This window comes from Paramormyrops kingsleyae, chromosome 7, assembly GCF_048594095.1.
Source record: "Paramormyrops kingsleyae isolate MSU_618 chromosome 7, PKINGS_0.4, whole genome shotgun sequence".
Lineage (NCBI taxonomy): Eukaryota > Metazoa > Chordata > Actinopteri > Osteoglossiformes > Mormyridae > Paramormyrops > Paramormyrops kingsleyae.
The window spans coordinates 32,751,883-32,775,991 of NC_132803.1; the positions used below are offsets into that span (position 1 = coordinate 32,751,883).

The 24,109-nt window shown below is 44.2% G+C and overlaps 3 protein-coding genes across 5 annotated transcripts; 1 reads left to right on the forward strand and 2 right to left on the reverse strand.

Annotated features, from left to right (window-relative positions):
• Window positions 1-44: 44 nt before the first annotated feature.
• On the reverse strand, window positions 45-12,649 carry fbxw5 (F-box and WD repeat domain containing 5). 3 transcript variants are annotated; one of them, XM_023818650.2, is made up of 11 exons: window positions 12,495-12,649; window positions 9,634-9,829; window positions 6,348-6,505; window positions 5,735-5,918; window positions 5,348-5,496; window positions 4,929-5,219; window positions 4,397-4,580; window positions 3,595-3,742; window positions 2,838-3,050; window positions 2,113-2,408; window positions 45-1,290 (listed from the first exon to the last, which is right to left on the reverse strand). In XM_023818650.2, exons 2-10 carry the CDS (start codon window positions 9,818-9,820, stop codon window positions 2,129-2,131), a joined length of 1,794 nt encoding a protein of 597 aa, XP_023674418.1. In that variant the 5' UTR covers window positions 9,821-9,829; window positions 12,495-12,649; the 3' UTR covers window positions 45-1,290; window positions 2,113-2,128. The 3 variants fall into 3 exon arrangements, with proteins under 3 accessions (XP_023674418.1, XP_023674417.1, XP_072570872.1); XM_023818649.2 differs by having other exon boundaries at window positions 45-2,408; XM_072714771.1 differs by lacking the exon at window positions 12,495-12,649 and adding an exon at window positions 11,631-11,894 and having other exon boundaries at window positions 45-2,408.
• Window positions 12,650-12,772: 123 nt separating this feature from the next.
• Window positions 12,773-20,942, reverse strand: alad (aminolevulinate dehydratase). Its single transcript, XM_023818646.2, has 12 exons — window positions 20,843-20,942; window positions 19,914-20,036; window positions 19,776-19,826; window positions 18,323-18,419; window positions 18,070-18,205; window positions 16,609-16,692; window positions 16,350-16,438; window positions 16,092-16,147; window positions 15,646-15,733; window positions 15,476-15,562; window positions 14,843-14,972; window positions 12,773-14,475 (listed from the first exon to the last, which is right to left on the reverse strand). The coding sequence occupies exons 2-12, from the start codon at window positions 20,027-20,029 to the stop codon at window positions 14,417-14,419; spliced, it is 993 nt and encodes a 330-aa protein (XP_023674414.2). The 5' UTR covers window positions 20,030-20,036; window positions 20,843-20,942; the 3' UTR covers window positions 12,773-14,416.
• A 3-nt stretch (window positions 20,943-20,945) lies between these two features.
• On the forward strand, window positions 20,946-23,002 carry tmem203 (transmembrane protein 203). The gene is made up of 2 exons (XM_023818647.2): window positions 20,946-21,053; window positions 21,616-23,002. The coding sequence occupies exon 2, from the start codon at window positions 21,912-21,914 to the stop codon at window positions 22,323-22,325; it is 414 nt and encodes a 137-aa protein (XP_023674415.1). The 5' UTR covers window positions 20,946-21,053; window positions 21,616-21,911; the 3' UTR covers window positions 22,326-23,002.
• Window positions 23,003-24,109: the final 1,107 nt, after the last annotated feature.

Here is a 24,109-nt window from a genome sequence, read left to right on the forward strand (position 1 = left end):
TTGCCAAATGAGTTGTTTGTGAAAATGGTAAAAACAAGTGGACCTTTTTCTTTTAAGGTTTTATTTAAAACGAACTGAAAGCCATATTGCTGCAGTTACAGGCTCACAAAAAGCAGAAAAGTGAAATCAGTCTTGAAAGAGATGAACTTCCAATACACATTTGTATTTTTTCATTCAGCCTCAAAGGTGAGGCTCTATATATATTGTATATATACACACTCAAACTGTACGATCATGTGCAGACATAACCAAACAGTCGTGCAAAACGTTAGTCAAGAAGTCAAATCAGTCACCACATCTTTGATAGTCTCTTCCAAAAATGGGGAAGCTTGACTCACATAGGAAGCAGACAGAAGTGGGCTGTTGTCGGACCTTTGCTCCAGATATGCATCAGGTTTGACATTCAACCCAAATAAAGGAAAGAGGGCTCCATAGAGCAGGGGGTGGGAGGCGTGCATTTACAGTATGGGTGGGGGGAGTTACCTGTATCAGGGAAGGCTGGGACAATATTCTGTATGCACAAACTGTTATAGGAAACCGTTTGCGTTAAAGCATTATGATCTAATATGGACCAGCTATGATGATTTGCTCATAAAATGCAAGGTTCTGTGTAAAAATAATAAAAAATAAAAACACCAAAGCAGTTTGTTAAGAGCCTTCTCCTTTTGGCGTGAAGGAATTCGGCATAAGAACATAAGAACTATACAAACGAGAGGAGGCCATTCGGCCCATCGAGCTCGCTTGGGGCATTTCAGGGAACACATCATCCACAAACTGACAGTTGCACACATTTTCATTACCTGGTGGATACAAGTCTACAACATACAAATATCTGTATGACAGTCACTCCATCTGCAACAAGCCAGCTGCATCAGCTGTGTCTTCAACGTAAAACGGCTACGTGAACCTACAGTAGCCTGCAGCCATGCCTAAACAATACTCTTTGTAACCATTCGCAAGAGTTTTGAGTCTAATCAGCATTTCTGTCCTGTCAGAGGAGGACTGTAGGTAAACAATACAGTCAGATAAATAAAATAATGACAGATAAAGAAAACCATGCAGCAGTGCCCCCTGCTGGCAAAATGCTAGATCTGTATTTTTAATATTGCTAAGGATCTTTTAAGGAGAGCAGGCAGAAACATGTAAGATGGGCTGTACATTAAAGAATTCAGACTGCTTAAAAAGTGAACATCTTTGCATACGGTGACCTGTATATACATTTTTGCACTATACTATGAATTCTTCCATAATATTATCCAATTCCAGACCACTCCTGCCTTGGAGCAAAGGCTGCAAAAAAAAATAAATAACGTTAAACATTACCTAAATGCCAAGAACAGCCAAGGATGACACCGTGGTTCAAAGTGGTGCCAGTGCATAGCACTTCTGTGAGGTTAAATCAGGTGAAATGCATCTCGAGGTGGTGTTTGTGTAAAACGTTACATCCCATAATGACACAATAAGGAAATCCTTGCAGCTACACAATAGGGTCCGAACTCTAAATCCCATCCTTCAGTTAACTTTTTTGAGGATTCCTCTTACAGTGTCTCCCATACTTTTTTGATATTTAATATTTAGAAAGAAAATCTCACACGTATTCAGACACGCTTGTTAAATTTAAATATGCAGCAAATGCAGGTGAGACTGTGACAGGTGTGAAATGACCTTTGGCTCTTCTGAAAACACCATCTTCTCTCCACCACAGACCCCCGTTGTTGCCCAATCCCTTCTTTCCACTCTCTCTTCACTCCTCTCCCTCTTTTTTTTTTTTTTTTTTAAACATCTTATTCCACAGAAGTGAACAATAAAAAATGGCAACACACATTTGCGCCAGTGCATCTCTTCCATGCAAAGTACTGACATCTTTCCCCCTTAGCCAGGGGTGGGGGGTCCTCAAGAGTGCCCAGTGTTTCATAAGAGTGAGTTCCAACACGGAAAAATGTCACCAATCCCAGCGGGAAGCACCTCAAAGATGCCTCCAGCCAGCCAAGTGAATAAAAGTTTAAAGAACTCAAAGATTTGTTTTTAATGAGGAAGAAATTATGGGGTGATTTGCTGGCTCTTTGCCCCTAACCCCATATAAAAATAAAAAACAAAAAGTAAAATAACAACCTGAGGATGGAACTGGTCAAGGCTTCCCATTCAACTGAGCCATGTCTGTGCTCCTGCGCTCCAGCCAGGAGGAGAGCAGTTTCCGGGACCTGGGCGGCCGTGGTGGGCCCTGGGCCAGCCGCACCATGCGAGGCGAGCGCCACACCTTGATGGTAGAGTCGTCGCTGGCGGACAGCAGCAGCTCCTGGTCGGCGGGGCTGAAGGCCACCGAGTTCACCACGTCCTCGTGCCGCAGCCTCGCTAAGCAGATGTTGTAATGGCGATCCCAGATATAACCGTGTTTGTCCTCCGCACCACTAGGGGGAGACAATGATTGCAAAAAAAAAAACAAAAAACAACACACTGGCTTCTAATCACAAAAAATCTTTAGCTTCAAATATACATCAATTAAGTTACAGCACTGGATGCACAGTTTAGCTGTCACATTTCCAAAGATACCTACACGACTTTTAAAATAAAATACCTACAGGATGGTCCACATAAAAGTAGCTCCACAAAGCTATTTATCATTTTACCCATACAGGCCAATTTACCCTATACCAAGGTTTCTCAACCCAGTCCTCGGGGACCACCAGCCGGTCCACGTTTTTGCTCTCTCCCAATTGGCAGGGAATTGGGAGAGAGCAAAAACATGGACCGACTGGTGGTCCCCGAGGACCGGGTTGAGAAACCCTGCCCTATACGATGAATAGAAAGGAACACTCTGGACGGCAGGCGTGAGATACCTGGCCACAAAATCCCGGCTGACATCGAGGAATATGAAGAAGCACTCGTCGTTGGGTGTGAAGGCGCGATGGGCCCTCAAGCTCCGCCTCTCCTCCCTCAGACTCTTCAGGTCAATCACATGTAGGTCGATTTCCTCGGCAATGGGCGGCGGCATCATGGGGTCTGAGATGACACAGCCCGCTGGCCACGCCCGGCTATTTACATACAGGTACCTGGCCAAAGAGATGGCGGAATTACTGGCAGACCCTCGCAGTATGATGGAAGGGTCAGTTTGCTAGCCATCTGCAGGCATCAATATAGAATTCTATCTATGGACCTGGTTTCGTTAACAAAAGCTTTTAGCTAAATGTTTTAGCGACAGTTACAAAAATTTTAATTCTGTGCAGCACTTGATTAATAAATCCTACACGTGCCTTATATTACATGGCTACATTGTACCATTACAATATTACATTGTACCATATACGACCCAGTAACAGTGACATTTAGTGATTACTGACTGAATTAACCAGATTTTTTTCCACTTTAAAATGACCCCCACCGCATTTTGAGGTTGTTGCTATACATGCTCAAAGATTGAGTTCACTGGGTCTGTATGATCTTTTTAGCCAATGGACATATTTTTCCTATAATGATAAGGTGGTCTGGGTTCCCCAGAGTTAAGTTCCTCAAGAGCAAAAGAACAAGGCGTCGACCATAAGAAATGAGCAACTTCTGGTCAGCTGTTCATATCTAAGCAAATACAATGTGGCCAACCTGTGATCAGGGGAGAGGCCCATGCCGATGATGTGACCATGAATGTCAATCACGTGGTCCAGAGAGTCGAAGAACTCCTCGGAGCTTCGTTCCTCACCCAGGACGGGCCCGCACGTGGTCATCTGATCTGGCATGATGCGCTTAATGCCTGTCAGACCAAGGTCATATTTACTGCCCTATGAAGAACTTGACGGGACTCTAACCACAGTTTGTCATCACCATGGCATCAATAAGATCACAATGGTATCAATAAGATTTTTTTATGTAGTTGGCATGTATCAGCAGGCTAACTGGGTTAGACTAGACCACGTAACTACTATGTGGTGCAGGGATGCTCGAAAATGCTGCACATGTGCAGCCGTACGAGGTACAAATTGGGCAGGGTGTATGAATCAGGTAGTGACAGGTTGAGTTGGCCTCATTGTGGCTTTCTCAGCTTCCATATTGACTTACAAATACTCAACCCCGTCTTGCTTTTAAATAGCCATTTAGGCCGTGAGGAGGGTTGACAAGGACATGACGGGCCGTGGCGGGGTTGAGTATTCATAAGCCAAAATGGGAGTATGCCAAGATGGGGCTGAGTAGGCCATAATGGTAATGGGGTTGAATGTGTACAGTATAAGCCATAATGAGAGTATGCCAAGACGGGGTTGAGTATTTGTAAGTCAATATGGAAGCTGAGAAAGCCACAATGAGGGATTGAGTAGGGTCATTATGGGCCATAGCTGAGTTACAGCATGTAGAGGCATGGCGACAAAGACTCTTTGTTCATTACTCGATACAGTTGTCACCCACTCCATACCTATTTGGTGAGGAGAGTAGGTAAGACTGCCAGTGGTGAAGAGCAGGTAGGTCTTGTCGTCGTCTTCCTCCGGGGTAGAGGGGGACAGGAGGCTGGGGTCTGGTGGGCGGGTGTGAGTCTTCCCCATGAGCCGGGCCACTTCTGCCTCCAGCTGCCGCTCCCTCCGCTCAGTGCCACGCAGGCCCTGACCGGCGAGGTGGAATACACACTCACGACAGAAGTGCAGGACACCTCTCACTTTAATAATGTGGGGGGGGGGGGGGGATCTAAATTAGGCTGCAGAGTTAAAAGAACAATCAAAGAACGGAAATAGAAACTATAATACGAAAATAAAGTGGAACCAAAAATGGATTATTGACATGAATCATTTATGAAGGAGAATTTCTAGCGAATATTATATCAAGCTCTGCAGAATTTCCTACTAATACTGGATGGACGAGCAGGGTGTCTGGCTGCTTGGCACTGCCTATGCCAGTCTATTTATGGTAGTATATAAGATCATCTGGAGCACAGGATCTGCCTAATCCCCCACCTGGAAGACCATGTGGCTGGGCTCCCGGAGCGGGGGCTGTTTGTGCCGGCCCGGCGGGCTGTCCTCGTCACTGTCCTCCTCGCTTTCGCTGCCCAGGTCGAAGAGCAGCGGCTGGTGGCCCTGGCGGTCGCCGTTCTCCCGCGCCTGCAACTGGGCCTCATAGTCCAGGAGCAGGTCTGGCGAGTCGTGACGACGACAGTGTGCCACCATGACTGTGCGAATGCTACTGGCATTGACGTTCTGAATCTTGAAGAGGCGCTTCACCACGTTTACGTTCTCAGACTCCACATCCTGGGGAGGTCGGGGGAGGGTCAGGACACTTAGGGGACACCCTGATGTTCCCGTCCAGGGGAGGGAGGAATTTGCACGCTGTCAGGCTGCAGGCAGGACAGAAACTTTAAGCCAAGATGTGTACAGACCTGGAAGGCCTTGTTGAGCCAGAGCACGGAGCAGGACGTCATGTTCCCGATCCAGTGCAGGTTCCCAGAGATGAGGTGGGTCTCGTTCAGCCAGCAGCCAAACACATCATACGGCTTGTTCCGGACGCGGGAGAGGAGTGTGTAATTATCTGAGTGATATGGGGGGGGGGGGGCACATTATTTCAGCTGGTCACTAGCGCAAAATTATTATTATTATTATTATTCAGATGCCAGTTTACAGTAACTGTGTGTGTAGAAGCTCGTCTGTAGAATGTTAATCCTCTTCTGTGTTAAATCAACTGTTTAATCAGAAGCAGCACACAGGAGGGCCCCATGTGAAAAGGAGACACAAGGGAGACACAGAGATTGACATAAACAGGCCCGTACCAAGGCTGATGACGGCAATCTCCCCGGAGGACGTGTGATGCGGGCCTAGGTAGACCCCCGACACCAGCAGAAGACTGTCGTCGGCATTGAACTGGGAGAACTGGGTGTAGCCCCAGTTGTACTCCCGCATGCTGGAGCTGTGCACAAGGCGGATGGAACCATCCGGCTGCTCGGTATCCCAAATCTGAGCAGATATGACAGAGAGAAGAGGGAAGGTGGGAAAGGGGCGGAGCAAGTTGTGTAGAGAGGTGGGGCAGAGGAAATAGGGTATGAAGAAGACAATAGCCCTCGCATATTACTGAAAGCCATCTTATTACATTTTAAATGTGATTTAACTCATTTGTAAATTTTAACCGAATGACACTGTGTTTATTTGACTTTCAAATTGACTTTAATTGCGAGCACTGATTAACATGCCAAGTGACGCAGCGTGTGGCGCACATGAGCAGCAAGCTCAGCACCACTGCCCCTTTCACGCTGGTAACACTGTGGCCAGCCAGGTTTCTGAGACAGCTGGAAATGGCTAAAGAGAGGTAGAAACTGGAGGTGGACTAGTTTAAGGAACACCGTGTGCTTCTGCATGACTGATACGCCCAGACGCCGTGTGACATGCCTTAACGGTGCAGTCCTTGGAGCAGGAGGAGAAGCGATGGCCGCGGTGGGAGAAAGCCAGATGCAGAACCTGGTCATGATGTTCCTTCAAGGTCTGCACCTCCACGCAGGGAATACAGTCAAAGAGCCGCTTGAACTCCCTGTACCAGGAAACAGCCGCTGCAAGAAGACATTGATAGTCAGGGCTTGTGCGGTGGCGGCAAAGACAGCAAGGGAGGCTGGGTGTAGGAACATAAGCTTTTCCGAGATGGCACCATGAGAGGCACAGCAGCCAGCTCATTTATGAACAGGTTCCTACCCATTCAGCAGAGCAGAACAAATATCCTCAATATTAGCTCTAACCCAAGAGCTCTCAAGCTGTTCTCTCAAGCTTTTGTTTTACATATTCATCCTATTTCTTCCTCAGCAAACTCAGTCAGACTAATCACGCACTTGAAGCAGAGCCTTTCGGTTTTAGTAGAACAGATTAACAGATTGGCTGCAGGTGCTGAAGGGGAGGGTCTAGAAGCCACTGCCCTGACCAATCAAAGACCTTAAAGTTCATTTGCACTGTAAATGTTTTCCTTCGTTACTGTCCAGTTCCACTGTAGAACCACTCTATTTTCCACTTTTACTCAGACATATCAGTCTGTCAGTTTGGTCTACAGATTAATGACAGATCCACATATACACTCACCTAAAGGATTATTAGGAACACCATACTAATACGGTGTTTGACCCCCTTTCGCCTTCAGAACTGCCTTAATTCTACGTGGCATTGATTCAACAAGGTGCTGAAGGCATTCTTTAGAAATGTTGGCCCATATTGATAGGATAGCATCTTGCAGTTGATGGAGATTTGTGGGATGCACATCCAGGGCACGAAGCTCCTGTTCCACCACATCCCAAAGATGCTCTATTGGGTTGAGATCTGGTGACTGTGGGGGCCATTTTAGTACAGTGAACTCATTGTCATGTTCAAGAAACCAATTTGAAATGACTCGAGCTTTGTGACATGGTGCATTATCCTGCTGGAAGTAGCCATCAGAGGATGGGTACATGGTAGGGGTGCACCGATTGCAGTTTTCTGGCCGATCAACGATCACCGATCCTTAGACAACCTTACCTGCCGATCTCGATTTTTTTTTTGCCGATCTTGTTTCTTTCATAACTAAAAGACAATTACTTCAATGTTTCCATTTTTATTGAGTAAATTAATATGAATACTCACAAAACATGAGGTAGTGTCCTCAAATATAAATGAACATATAAATGAGCATTGCTGTTTGAACTACAAAATCATATTTTTTCTTCCAGACTTTAATTTAAAAAATATATATATAGCTGTTATGACACACTTGTCCAAAAAATATTCCATTTGGCTTTCACATTATAACTGGCTTTTCAAGCTTTTCAAGTACTTAATAAAATAAATAACAGGACAAACAATAAGTTTTCTCGTTGTAGCTTTGCTCTTTTCGTTGTTCATTAGAGTTAACAGCGAGCTACTGACTGGTTGCGTGCTGCTGCTAGCTTTAGCTTTAGCTTGATCGGTGGCTTCAAAAGCTGCATAGTCCGCTTTGTGGTTGTTTCTTAAATGCCGAATAAGGTTTGTAGTATTGAACGCTTTGTTAGTTGCCCCTCCACGGCTTATTTCCGCTTGGCATGAATTGCAAATTGCGAATCTTTGCTCATTCTCTTTTATGGTATAAAATTTCCAAACTGAGGACATGTTGCCTCGAACTCCCCCTCCTCCTTTTTCTTCTTCTTCCTCCTGCACGGCAGCACAGGTGTGACGTATTGGGCGGGCGGGAGGGAGGCAGCCTGCACTGCACCTCTCTCGGGAATGGGAGAAAAGGCTGATTTAAAAGCATATAACTAAGATCGGTGGATCTCATGGGAATATGGTCGATTTCTGATCCCCTCAAATTAACGTGATCGAGGCCGATAGATCGGTGCACCCCTAGTACATGGTGGTCATAAAGGGATGGACATGGTCAGAAACAATGCTCAGGTAGGCCGTGGCATTTAAACGATGCCCAATTGGCACTAAGGGGCCTAAAGTGTGCCAAGAAAACATCCCCCACACCATTACACCACCACCACCAGCCTGCACAGTGGTAACAAGGCATGATGGATCCATGTTCTCATTCTGTTTACGCCAAATTCTGACTCTACCATTTGAATGTCTCAACAGAAATCAAGACTCATCAGACCAGGCAACATTTTTCCAGTCTTCAACTGTCCAATTTGTGTGAGCTCGTGCAAATTGTAGCCTCTTTTTCCTATTTGTAGTGGAGATGAGTGGTACCCGGTGGGGTCTTCTGCTGTTGTAGCCCATCCGCCTCAAGGTTGTGTGTGTTGTGGCTTCACAAATGCTTTGCTGCATACCTCGGTTGTAACGAGTGGTTATTTCAGTCAAAGTTGCTCTTCTATCAGCTTGAATCAGTCGGCCCATTCTCCTCTGACCTCTAGCATCAACAAGGCATGTTCGCCCACAGGACTGCCGCATACTGGATGTTTTTCCCTTTGCACACCATTCTTTGTAAACCCTAGAAATGGTTGTGCATGAAAATTCCAGTAACTGAGCAGATTGTGAAATACTCAGACCGGCCCGTCTGGCACCAACAACCATGCCACGCTCAAAATTGCTTAAATCACCTTTCTTTCCCATTCTGACATTCAGTTTGGAGTTCAGGAGATTGTCTTGACCAGGACCATACCCCTAAATGCATTGAAGCAACTGCCATGTGATTGGTTGATTAGATAATTGCATTAATGAGAAACTGAACAGGTGTTCCTAATAATCCTTTAGGTGAGTGTAGAATGAAACCCAACAAGGTAAAGTCATAACAATCCAACAGTCCATAAGCTAGCAATAATACCAGCAGGAAAACAGTACCATATCTGTGGGAGAGCCGTTTTCAAGCTACTGCCTGCACCAACTATATTTGGCATGGACAGCTAGTTCAAGATCTGCACACAAAAACCTAAGTCTATGTTTTATTCATTTTAGGAGATGCTTTTATCTAAAACAAGATACAACGGAGAAAGTAGGATCAGCCAGTCCCTGGTTAAGGGCCATGTTCAGGGGCCAAACGGTGAAATCACTCTGCTGATTACAGGATTTGAACCAGAAACCTTCCCATAATGGGCACAGAGCACTAATCTACTGAGCACTAATCTACTGAACATTACCCCACAACAACTGCTGTGAACTGCCCCGTGAATGTCTGTGAAACGGATCTTAATAACCATGTGGGAGTGAACCACCCAGCCCACGATCACATGACGGACAGCTCTCCTACCTGGATGCCGAGGCACGGAGCGTGGGATGCGGTAGTAGGTGTAGAACAGCTCCCTCCAGAGGAACTCATCCCGGGACACGGCAAGCCACTGGTGACAGGCTAGCCCCGCGCTTAGCACCGCGTTATGGGGCAGATGCAGGAAGATCTCCAGCACCAGGCTGTCCGGAAGAGGTGGCCCACTGGCCATCCTGACATCCTGTAGGGAGGGGAGGGGGGTTGCAATGATGGGGCAAGATGAAAGTGTGGGGTCATGAAATGGCTATTTAAAAGCAGAGCTCACTTGATCATCCTCTGATTACAAATGGGATGTCATGACCTTTATTTCATTTAACTAGCAGCTGTCACCCATGTCACCATGAAAACATAGTAAGGATAGCATTAGGCAAAACCTATTTGGAAAAGTCTAAGGATTTTCTAACTGTCGGAGTTAGAAATGTATTTGTGCGGAAAGTTAAAATGTTTCGGGTGACACACACTGGTCTATTGGCTTCCATGTGAATTCAAGTGTCACAATTCAGGAAAGAAGTGCCTTCTCTGACTTGCAGCGATTCTAAATGAAGAGCGAGCAGCTGGGAATCTGTAACCCTGCTTTCAGCCTGTGCCCAAAAAGGCACAGCTTCCCAAGTGCTGCGTGGAAGCCTGACAAGGAGCAGCACATCCATGTAGGTGGGTTATGTTCATAGTGAGATTTTCCTCCATACCTTGTTAATATTATTACTGTTATTTTTATTTCACTTACACACACACATTCCGGGACTATAGGAGGTCACATGAGTACCCGACAGAAACAAAGGCAGGATTCTAACCCCCGACCCTGGATGTCTGATGCAATATTACTACTGACCAAAATATACTACAACTTTAACTATATGATATATTATATCATTATTTCCACTGATTCATTTTCCATAATCAGTTACGCAGAGCGAGGATACAGCATGCTTACAACCCACACCAAAACGTAGCTAGGAATTCTGGGCCTCCTGACAAAATGTCAAGTTTTTGCACAAGAATTCATGTGTTCTGTTCCTCAAATAAGTCAAGTGCAGCACGCCTGACCTGCACTTTATCCACACTCTCCAAAAAACACATGGAACCAGTCTTTGGCTAAGTACACAGATCTCAATGCACGAATCAGTGATGGCTAATGTTCACATCGAATACGGCTTCAGAGCCAAATATGCCTTCAAATAAGTTTCAATGTAATGTCATGTTCATACTTTTTTTTTATTAATATACTGTCACATCTCTGCACAACCTGCAATGTTTTTGCACCTATAATCATCAGGACTGTGCACTGGTCTGCGCTACACTGTTTTCATTTGTGCCACAGTCTTGCCTTACTGCACTATCCTACAATGTCTGCCCATATCTACATACATACACTTTATGTCGTTCTGTGTAGCTTTGTAGTCTTTTGTCGCTTTATGTAGCACCATAGTCTTGGAAGAAAGTTGTTTCCTTTCAGTGTGTATTGTACTAACTGCATATAGTTGAAATGAAAATAAAAAGCCACTGAACATATCAAAATTGTGTAATGAATGTTTACATAGCCGAGGGTACAGTGATGGACATCCCCAAACACAACCAACACAACACGTAGCGTGCCTCGTATGTCTGCATAAGAACGAATCAAAGCCATTATTTGCACTGTCAGCTTATGTGATCGACGCACGTCTGTTTCTGCATTCGGATGTAAGCGACGCACGTTCGTCCCTTTCCGAGCGCTTGTAACGTACGTAAAGCGCGTTCAAAGCCTGGCTTGTGCCAGCCGTGACAAGAGTGGGCCCCGTTACGAAGCAGGAGGACGCGGCTGCCTTCCGCAATGCCGGAATGTTATTTGATGAAAGATATTAATGCTACATTCATTAATAATTGTATCATTAACTAGCCGCGGATTTATTCGTTTTTAACCTAGCATTTAGTGGTGTGCGGTTGTTACATAACATGCGAGCAACGCTACACTATTTAAGCGGTAATAATTTGTATTTACTCACTCTGCACACTTAAATCGTGTAGTCGGTTAATATTTACGTTTCCAGGCCATAACAGGTATTTTGTTGTCATCAGATCACCAGCAAAATGTGAAAGAACATCGCTGTCACGATTAAGTGAAAAATAAGCATTACACTCAGTGCAAAAATTACTTAAATAACCCCAATCCGTTTTCTAAACGTTTGGAGCAAATCAACGCCTGAAAACTGGCGATCATACGGGTGGCAGGGCGAGCAATGGCGTCAGAGACATTTTATCAGGCTGCCACATCTCCGTAAAAATAATTTCGGACCATCCCCTCTCATAAGAAACCAAGTAAATACCCAAAATAACATCCAGTTACCATCAATCACTACGTTCAAACAGTTCTATGTACGATCACTTAGCTGACACCAGTTTTTTTTGTTTGTTTTTTTTAAACAGGACAGCGTAGTGCTTTTACGCGTTTAGCAATGCGCATGCAAAGCTAACGTTTAAGTGTTGCAATTAGCAGCTAAATCTAACGTAATTATGTTCGATGTTTTATCCAATAACAGTATCCATGTGCTTTGTTGCCGTATTAGCTAATGTGTTATGAAGAATGATATGTAATTACCGAGCTAGCCTAATAACGTTAGGTAAGTTTACTTAGTTGTCCTTCCGCTGCCAAATGAATGATAGTTAAATAATTATGTATTACTAGATAAAATACGTTTTATCCTTTCAAGTCGCACACAATAATATAAATACAGATCGTCATGGTTCTTCTTTAAACCCATTTTGCAAGGAAATGAACAAAGCTAACCCTAACTGCTGCTTTGCTAGACAAAATGCTATACCCTAAGCAAGATTGACGTGTTTACGTTATTCACGAGTCAGAAACTTACCTGGCATTGGGCGATTTTGAACACGTTAACTTCTATTTCTTTTGACTAAATCGATGTTATAACCAGGAAACAAAACAATTACTTAAAATATGGATGTAATCTTTCACTGACAAATAGTCTATAGTCCCTTCGTTCAGATCAGACTCTACAAGCCGATCGCAGAAACGTTCGAAAGTCAGTCCTAAGGGTATGTTAATCAATGCAAGAATGGACAAACCCAACACCGATTAGCGAATCATAAAGGTTCATTAAACTCAGTCGCAAATGAAACTAATATATAAGAATAATTTCCTTTTTATTATCATCCGTTTGCACATTCTTATGAGACCGAATACATTTTTGTCTTCAAAAAGGACCCTTTCGAAGGGTACATTGATTCGGGGTCGATTCCCTTTCAAGCAGTGACCTGCACAGACTTTGCGGTACCCCTTGAGATCGCGCCGGGGGGCCGAAGGGGAAAGAGCCCCTCTTGGGTGATTTTGCGTGTCAGTCGGTAATCGAAAACCATCACGGGAGGAGAAAGCCCTTTCAGTATAAGGGTGCATGCGCTCACAGATTTTAAATTCATGTATGTTTATATATGCGTATGCTTGCTCGTTCATTTAAGATTTCATACAGGACACAATGGCGTCATTATTTTACTTCTACACTTGGCTTGAACCCTCACAGTTTGTTTTTTTTTGCCATCTGAGTTTCCTGATAGCAGCAGAGAAAAGCTCCGAGCATTTGGACTAGATATTAGTTTAGTCATTACCTTCAACTCCTTAAATGGCTAATAAAGGAAACGGGAGAATGAACCTAATCTTACACAAATAAGGAAGTTTTCTTGTCCGACATCTCACTCTGAAACCAGGGGTATTAATATGACATTGGTTCGCCCAGTGTTCCTAAAGCAGTCTCTGCTCCTCTAAAAGGCTTTAATTTGATGTTGGAACATCGTTGATGTGATTTGCTTACAGTTTTAGTATTTATGTTGAGTGATTAGCTCTTTCTCTGTGGCCTACCGCTTTGCAACTGAATTAGGTCCACTTGTGGTTGACTATGGAAGCTCTGAAGGGGAGAAATTTGACTAGCTAACTTGTTGGAAAGACAGCATTGTAAGACTGTGCCTTGTTGAAAGTAACTAATCTGTTCTACAGACTACCTGTTCTGTCAGCGTTTGTTGCTGGAGATTGCACTGTGCGCTTAAACACATGCCTCACTAACAGGTGTGACAATTACTCACTTCCTCTAACTCTGTCTACATATTTTGGCCATATAGTGTGATTCTGTGTATTATACAGAGACTGTTTTCTCTGCACAGTTGATAACATGTGCGAGTTCCTAATGAAGGCAGAATATGCAGGAATGGCAATTCCATTTGGTGGGCCTTATATATTATGTTATAAACAGTCATATTTCCTCTTATCCCAGCATAGTTATAAGGAAATACTGGGATGGTCTATAAGACTACATTACATACAAATGATTCATGATTAGTCATTTTCATTCAGGTCCACTGAAAACCTTTTATATATTATTTGAAAAAGACATTGATTTAGTAGGTTGAAAAAAGAGGGGGTTAGTGGTTTTACTATTAACCATAAAGCCAACTGAATACTTTAGCATACATGTAGGTACAGGGATGAAATTTTGGAAGAAGACATCGTTGCCCTTTTCAAAGAACCTCTATTAAGTAAAAAAATACCCAAGAATTCCAACAGCGATAAAGATAGACATAAAAGTTAATTTTTATATACTGGGAATATTAGTTTAGTACTTGAAGAGTTTCTTCGTTTTTTTTGGGGGGGGGGCGGGGGTGGAATGGCCACAGCTTATTTGATTATCTGACTGCATGGACCACTGTTCTGGTGCGAGTCTATAGTGAACAGAATACTAACATGTGTTCAAGGTTCTTGCAAACCTGTCTATTTATGCACTAACTAGTCTTTAAGCCAGGTGAGCAGCTGTGGAACGTAGTAGGTGATTATGACATCAGCACCTGGAAGAAAAAGGGTAATTATAGTCATTATTTTTATACATTTCATGTCATTATTGTTTTGGCCAATATATTTTACTAGAATCAATGTGTCTATGGGGAGGGGGGGGTCAACTGCACATCTAATGGCGGCAAATCCTGCATAAGAATGAATCATTATGGTCGTAACCACCTTAAAAAAAAACAAAAGATTGGACCACTCGTATTGACTGACAGCCCTTGTATATGAAATTCACATTTATGCAATGATAATTAGTGTTAAACTGACGTAATTGAAATTTTCCTCTCAAGTACCGTGCCTGACCATCTCGCTATTCCTCTTAACTCCCCCCCCCCCATCCCTCACACCTCCCCCTGCTCACCAACTCACCAGCTCGTCGGAAGGCGGTCATGGACTCCATCACAGCCATGCGAAGGTCAAAAGCTCCAGCCTGGGACGCGTGCCACAGCATGGCAAACTCCCCGGACACATTGTACACGGCTAGGGGGTGGGTAGGGTGCTGCATTGGGGGGGGGGGCAAAGGAAATATAGTGGTAAGAAAAAAAATCTGGATACAATGTATGGCCTAGCAAGCAGATAAGATGGAAGCCAACTGAAGCGTTTCTTTACAACTAAATGACTAGGGTTGCTTCAGAATCTAAGACTGCATTAAAAGCCACAAAACCATTTTCACACCCCTCTATATTCCAGTCTGGTGAAGCAAGTGGCCATTTCATGCCAGTAATGACAGAAAAAAATGCAGCTTTATTTCAATTAATAACTAACTGTCAAATTAATTTGATAAATCCAGAAAAAATCTGTTTGCTAGGGACCTGTGTCCATGTCTGGACGGTCACGGGTCCAAATCCCCATGGCTAGCAGAGCTCTATACCCACTGAGCACTCGATCGAGCCCCACAATCCCAACTGCTCCACAGACCCTTCTCTCCAACTCCAAGCTTGGATGAAAGCAGCTGCTAAACGTGTCCAACAGTACAGGGTAATCAACACAGGCTGTACTGACCTTGTCCTTTACCTCCCTCACAATGTCGAGATAAGGCAAGCCTGGCTTCACCATCAGCATGTCCGCCCCCTCTTTGACGTCCCTGTCCTGGAGGCAAGCCATAAATAATAAATCAACCAAAACACCATAAGACACTCCACAGACATACACGGATGCACCTGCACACGTACCACTGCCCGCAGTGCCAGCCCCCTCGCACCAGGTGGCAGCTGGTAACACCGTCGGTCTCCAAACGCCGGCTTTGATTGGGCGGCATCCCTGCACATTACACGAGGGAACGAGGTCAGACAGGGGTCACACGGGGCAGCCTGACTAGCACCGCCATTAAATGCACCACGTCTGTTTTGTGGTGCCCCTGCAGTAGCCCCTCCCACACCATGCTTCCCACCACCAACAAGAGCAGAATGCATCTTTACAAGGCACCATCCGGGCCATTCTTGCGATATTTGTACTTTTTGTTCCATAAATAAAAACCTCCTGAAGGTCCTTAATCAATTTTCACAGGATAACAGGACCCCGGAGGCTCCGCCCTCACATAACGGGGCACGAGGCGTAGGTGGCAGACACAATGGGCAGACGCCGATATGGGGGGTAAGAGGCAAATTTCTTTGTTTACCTGAAGGGACCGTAGTAGCAGGATGCAAACTTGGCGCTGTAGCTTAACACAGATACCTGAGGGCGAGAGGGAAAGTTTCCACATGAGTACAAAAGCTCTTTTAGCTACCAGGTAATAAACCCGAGCACTTGGCAAATAGGCCAGATTCGCCTCACTGTCATTTACATCGTTTACTGCCCAGAAAGCTTTTCCAGCTCTGTCTTTACAGCTAATAAACCTACGCAGGTAAACAAAAGGACCCCCCTCCCACAGCTTTACCTTGTTTCCTAAGTCATTGAGCATCAGAGCTTGCTTGATGGCTCCCACTCGACCGTCCATCATGTCTGATGGGGCGATGATTTGGCAGCCTGCAGAGACCGAGTTAACTGCTTAGACATGCAGCACAGCTGGTGATTTTTCTTTCTCTTGTGAATATACAGCACAAAAGTGGTCCTGGGGGGAACATTTCACAACACAGGGTGAAGGGAATGAATGAGGGAGACCTAAGAGATGACCCCCCCCCCCCCCCTCCACTGACCTGCGCGTGCGTAGGCTAGGGCAACTTCTGCCAGACGCATGCAGCTCGCCGCATTGTCCAAAGAGCCGTCCTCACGCAAAATCCCTGCACCGGGGATGCAGGAAGAATCAGTGCTGTCACACATTCATAAATACCAGAAGACTGCCATGACATCGTCACCAGGAAGACAGCCTTCCGGAACTTGCTAAAGAATGTGTTACGATTCAGGAAGCACAAACATTATTCTTCCAAAGCTATTAAAAACCCACCTTGGGTAGATGAACCATCTAGTAAATTTAATCTCTGGATGTGTTTAAATACCCTGATATATTGTTAAGGATGTACGTGACTGGTGCGCAAGCATGCATTTGCTGTATAAAGCAGTACACGTAGCAATTTCTTGTTTTAACAGCACAAATGCGTATTTATTTTATGTGCAGTTGCACTGTTGTGACAAAAATTGCAATGCATTTTCACCTTTATATGGATAATGCAAACTACTTCCACGGTATACTGACAATGCATACTGACAATGCGCATCAGTTATGTGCATCCCTGTATATATGACAGAGTACAGGCTCTGTTAACCAACCTGAGGTTTCATCTGCTGACCCATAACTGATGTTAGAAAAGTCACATGTACTGATGTCATCAACGTGTTTTTACCTCTTTCATTTCAGCTTGGATGTTGGTTAAAAGAGGAAAAGGCATAAAATGGTGGGAAAATGGGTGATATTTGAAATCTTCAAAACCAAGATTGCATGAGAATCACCCACATAGTGTGTCTGCAATGCAAATGCAACCATACACAGGATGGAAATACTACACGACATAAGAACGTAAGAAATGTACAAAACGAGAGGAGGCCATTCATATGACCAATGTAAAGACCTACAAGATTGAACTTTTACAGCATGGGACAGCATTCACTGAACAAAAAAATTACCTGCGCAGTGCAGTACCTTAATCCAAATGTGGACACTATATTACAGATGCTGCAACATTCATAATGTTAATTATTAACTGCCATTTACACACATACTGTGTTTATTCTACCATAAGATCATTTTGATGGTTCTTTTTGAGCTAACAAGTTTTTTTTGACCTTAACATTTTCTGTCTGCTATAACATGATCATTTCTCTCCCTTCAGATAAACCACCAACGCTGTTTACCAAGGCCTTAGGTGAATCACCACAGAGACTTGCCATATAAATGTGGGTTTTAAAGCTCTGCTTTGCGAAATACCTGTTAGAATAACATAAGCACGCCCAAATTTAAAACAAGGGTTAGGACACAAAAAACATTCTGGGATCAGTTTTGCAATCGGTTGCTTTTCTTCTCTGCCTTTCAAGATCTGACATGTCCAACTGTACCCCGACAGCCGCAGAATTTCATGTGAGTCAAGGGCAAACATTGATCACAATGCATATGGCAAGCAAACCAGTTGATCAGTGGTCATGTGACCCATGGAGAGACTGACCGCAGTGGCCGTGGGAGGTATATGGGCACAGGCAGACATCGCAGGCAATCAGCAGGTCTGGGAAGGTGGACCTCAGCTTCTTCACAGCCAAGACGGCTGGCGTGTCGTCTGCGTCTGCGGCAGATCCGCGCTCATCCTGCGACAAGAAAACAAGGCACTCTGCAGGCTTTGAAATATGCAAACACCTAAAATGAATTATCCTATGACCTAAAATGCACGTTATTAAAAAAAACTGATATATGAGTCTTCCCACCTTAGGAATTTTAGCAGGAACACCAAAAATCAGAACACACTTCAGGCCTTTATCCACAAGGGGGCGCAACATGTCCTCCATTTTGTTCACTCCATATCTACGGGGAGAAAAGTTTTTTTTTTTAGAAAAAAAACACTGAATGGTGTACTATGAATGTAAGGAACCCTAAGCATTTACTGAGTAATGGCTGAAAATTCAGAGCCCTATATTAATTCAAGTTAAAAGTAAAGCAGTTTGACTCACGTACAGATCGCCAAACTAATCTGACAGCATCAGAACTGAGGACATATTTCAAGTAAATGACAAAGTGCTGCTTAATAAAAATACATCCATCTAGGACAGAACGACTCCTTAAAAAAAAAAAAAACGTAAAACCCAGGATGTAACTTTTCCTTATTAAAGAATATGGGGACAACCTTGGTTAATAATTAAATCTCATTGTAAAAGGCCTCACGCAGTTGGCTTTATATCTCTGACACATGCATCTCTGCCAGATGCTTAAGACGTGCACAGGAGCACATGCTGTGGTCATCCAGCAGCAGCATTTAAAAACTCCAGTGAAGATCAAAGGGGTTTTGCCTGTAGGGTATTTGGTATCTAACTTCTTAATATTTCACTACACACCACTCATCTGAACATGTCAGGATCAAAGCAGTAGGGGGGATGTGAGCATAAACAGTCATGGGTTTTATTTCATAAGCAAGGACTTGGAGGCACAGGGGAACAAAGATCTCATATGTTGCTTATCTTGAGTTCTGCCCAACCAGACCCCCTTTATCTAGGGACTGGAGCCCAACCCACTGACTCCCCCCCCCCACCCCTCATTCGCACCCAACTCCTGTTACAACTTTCTACAGTGTGGCTCCTGATTGCATTTCAGGACACATGTGACAGTTGAATTGAAAATACTGTCGGACACATCTACTACAAATAAGTTGGTACTTGTTCTGCATCATGGGCTTTGTCACAGTTTCTAAGCAAAAACTGCCAAACCACTTCTGTGTTGCCGTACTGTCTGTATAATCTGCTCCTTGTAACAGACTTCCTGCACGGTCCCTCACTGTCGCCCAGGATCATGCGCATAGAGTGCCAAATGAGGCTGATCCCTGAATTAACTGGTTCCTCCATCTCACTCTGCCATCCCATTCACCCAATATTGCTAAATTAACCATCTACCTACTCGAGGGGAGGCCAGTCTTATCCGCAAAGGGCCGGTGTGTATGCAGGTTTTTGGGGTAACCTTTAGGTCAGCTGTTCAAACCCAGGTGTGAGGACTCTTCAGCCAATCAGTCCTCTAGCTAGTCATCCAATTAGGGAGTTGTAGCGAAAGCACACATACACAATGGCTGTTTCTGGATAACATTGCCCATCCCTGACCTATCCCAAGTGACTACTAACAGATGATGTATGCAGAATGGGTATGAAAGAGCTATGTGCACACTTGGCTTCTTACCTAGCCTGCCCGGGGAGACTGGCAATGGGCTCCACAGCATCAGGACTGTCCCTAAGGACAGATTGGTAGAAAAGATTAACATGTGATTACTGTCCAGCCAATAGAAACAACAAGCAAACAAGCCGACGGAGGCGTTACGTGATGAAAATGGGGTAAATGAGGTTTTCTGGCCTCAGGTCCGAAGCAGAGGACTGCCAGTATCTGAGGGTGGGGTGGAAATAGCCACTGTGTAGGATGGATTCCACTGGCTGCATTTTGGAACTAAAAGGAGGGGGATAGACAGAAAATGCACCTTGAAACAATGCCCAGGATCTAGCCCAGGATATCCATCATCAATCATTGGGTCGGATTCGCAACCTTTCTTTGATAAAAAATTGTTTAATAACAATTTCTTATCAAAGCTTTGTGGCGCTTGGTTAACAAAAGCGATGAGATGCCCCCTCCAAAAACAAAACATCTGGAAAAAAGTGGGCAAACATGCGCACGAGCCGCCTCTTGATGCGTGGCCCACTGCAGAAGTGTCTGACAAATGACAAGAATGCAGCTAATTTTATTAATAAGACTCTTACGATTTTGTACAGCGCCCTGACAATAATGCTTTGTTTTTGAGTGCATAATAAGTGTGCAGTACTAATCATTGACTTTCCCTCCCTCCAATAACTGAAACAGTACACCTATAATTACAATAAATTACCACTGACGTATTCAATGTTACTACTTTATCCGTTTTTAGATTCAGCTCAAAACCACACGCTCATTTCAGGTGTCTAGCAATTCAGTTAAATGGGTAACTTATACGGCTAATAAACTATGAAATAAGTTTGAAAATATTAATTTATTAAGCAATATTAATCTAAGCTAAACTAGGCAAATTCTTTAGTCCAAAAAAGTTCCACCTTCGACCTCCCGCTGCGTCGGGTTGGTCAATGGATTGCTCTCCTTTACCGGAAACCTTTCTAAAAGAGTAAAATTTAATTTGCAGAAAAAACAACAACAAACCATCGGAAATCGAAGCAATACCCGCTATCTAATGCGCAGAATCCACCTGATCAATAAATTCAATTTACCTTCTCCAGACCAGCAACCGACACCACAGCAGTGGAATGATTGGAAATGACCTCTGTGGCCACCGTACGATCGCGCAGCGACGCAAACCACGAGCCTATTGCCAAAATCTCGCGGTATCTGTATTATCGCGACCAGAGACTGAGATGGGAGGCATACAAATGTCGGAAAGGCTGATAGTAAGCTTGCACTTCTGTTTTGCCCGAATCAAAGGTAATTATTATATAATGTTAAACAGTTCCACTGGTTCATTTAGTGTTGACTGGTTTGCGGTTTGATTTGAAGGTTGACTGAGATGGTGTTCGAACGATTTCTCTCATGTCAATTGTCTAATGGAATATAAACATGCAGCCTTAGCCTGCTGGCTAGACTAGAGATGTAAGAGGACAGTCCGGTTGTTAAGATGTTCGCTACTTTGTTCATTCTCGTGTTACTGTCTAGTGAGCAAACCCTTTCCTAGTGACAAAGTGTTCAACTGTTCATATACGTTTGCTCTCAGTAGCTTTAGAAACCATTGTGTTATAGATGGTTTAGCTAATGGGCCAACACGTTCCCTGGTAGGTTTTATGAATGCTCATCAGTGGTATTTGAATGATGCAATGTCGGCCTGAGCTCATTGCATGGACGGCAGTCAGAACTGACCGTAACTGGTGAGAAGTTACTTCCTAGCGTAACATTAATTCGTCGGAGCGTCATTATATGATGTTTTATTAATTCGTAATTAGGAGTGGGATTATGTTCTGTCTAAATCTTCTATTTCTCTTTTAACCTGCAGGCTGAATGGTCAACTCTGTCCCTTAAGTGTTGGCAACATTCAGTATTATTGTTTCGAGTTCCCTGTACCAAGTTCCCTGTGACAATGTGTTCCAGGGCCTGGTCTGATAATTCATCACAAAACGAACTCTGCTTCACTTTTGGAACCTCTGTGTAATTTTAACTTGCTTTTAGTTTATTTCTTTGCTCTGTGTACCTCTGTTTGGACCCTCAGACAGTGGCGAGGGGGGGAGGGGGTCACTCCACACCCCCTTTGCTCAGTATAGCAGTCTGGTCAGTCCTGCAGCCTGAGCAAACATGTTGTTCTCCCTGCGGGAGCTGGTCCAGTGGCTGGGCTTCGCCACGTTTGAGCTCTTCCTGCACCTTGGCGCTCTCCTCATCTTCAGCCTGCTGGTGGCGGTGCGAGTTGACTTTGCAGAGGCGATAAGCTGGTGGCATGTGTTTGTGCCCCTGTTCACCGCCGATGGACTGAGCACCTACTTCACGGCTATTGTGTCGATCCGGCTGCACCAGGAGGGCGAGCGCCGACTGGCTGTGCTCCGCCTGCTCTGGGTGCTCACCGTGCTCAGCCTCAAGCTAGTGTGCGAGGTGCTGCTCTGCCAGAAGCTCGCCGATCTGGACCAGGCCCCCAACCTGTGGTTCGGCCTCATCGTTTCGCCGCTCTTCATCCTCCTGCAGCTGCTCATGATCCGTGCCTGCCGCGTCAACTGAGGGGGCACTACAGGAGGAAGGGCCGGTTGCCCCACTGCTCCCCAGAGCGTAATGATTCAAGGATTCGTTATGAACCTGAGGATGGTTGGCCTGACTCCTGGACACCTGCTCTATTGGCCTTGCTAGCCTGTTGGTTCTGGCTAACCAGAGATCGATAACAATGATGCTGAATTTACAAGAAAAAAAGGGGAAAAGATGTATTTTCATGGATGCCTTTGTTAGCACTCCGTCAGCAAGAAGGGCTGTAGCTGTTTACGCCTTCAGGGCTCTGGTCAGTCTGGTCCAGCAGGGTCTTTATCAAAACGCTGGCTGCTTTGTCCCAGCCAGTGGGAGACTACATTGCTGTGTCTTTATTTTACGTGAAAATGGACTGGCACATGAAATGTATTCCCTTATCAAATGCTGTGTATCTTGTAAAGTTTGATCGGCATAACTAATTTAAAAACATACAGGTTGCATTCAAGATGCTTGGTAACGACATCCCATCTTGATTTGCCTTCGTCTGTTATTCAGATATCCATGTTTTACTTGAACAGAAGTTAATCCGGTTCTGTGGTTTAACTAGTTTTGTTTGCGTCCAACTTTTGTTCATCTTCCTGTCTGCCTATCTTTTTTTTTTTTTACTTTTGCTGGTAAATGTACAAATTGTAAATAAATGATTGATATTTAAGCTTGTGCATTTTTGTAATTCGTATGTGTTTTTCTTTCTGGATCATTACGCAGAAAGTGTTTTATGCTGAACAATGACTTTTTGTGTATCCATACTAAAAATGAAGCTGAAAGACCAAAAAATAATAATGCTATGGTTAATTGGACTTGCCAAATTGCCCCTAGGTGTGAATGTATGTGTGAATGGTGTTGGTGTCCTGACCAGAATTGGCTTCGGTCTCCCGCATAGGACAGGCAGGTATAAATGATAGATGGTGTTGAGCTTTGTTGTAGTGACTTTTAGGAACCATGGGGGTGTTCCACGAAGCAGGATTTCTTGCTTAGCTGGATAACTTGTTCGATTTAAGGTAGTCTGGGCTAAAAATATTTTATCTTCGTTCACTTACATTTAGTCCAGACTACCGAAGAAGTCTGAGTTACCCGGCTAAGTAAGAAATCCTGTTCGTGGAACACCCCTGTGTCCATGCTGCAGCTGAAACTGTAGATGTTATGTCCAATGTGGTTTTGGGCAGTGTCTCTCAAACCAGTCCTCAGACGGTCCACGTTTTTGCTACTCTCCCAATTCCCCAAGAGTTAGGAGGGAGCAAAAACGTGGACCGCGTGGAGGTCCCTGGGGACCAGTTTGAGAAGCACTGGTTTTGAGGGATTAAAAGCCTGGGTTCTCCCTTCCGGTTCCTAAGTTAACAAGCTATTTTCTAAAGGTAAATCTCCGAATATTTGAACATGTAGATAGGTTGCACCCGTGTCATGATTTTCGTTAAAAAATTTAAGTAGGCGTATCGAAGTTGAACTCATGACTATTGGACAATAACATATCAGAAATAGAACCACGCTTTTCTTTTTGCTGAAGCCAGGTCTGCATCGGTTTAGCTATTTTCAGAGAAACTTGTTCTATCATACGTGTTTCTTACAGTTTCTGCTTCCGTAGCTCGAATTACATTGTGTTGTGAATACGTATATTCTACACAGAAACACCAGATTTGCTTTTATGTCTCATAGTTTCACGAAGACTAATATTAAATCATTCGGATTAAATAGCTTTTGCAAACAGTTAACAAAATAAGCATTTCCTCATTCTCTCAATTTCCAAAATGTCGTTTCTCCACAATCTTCCC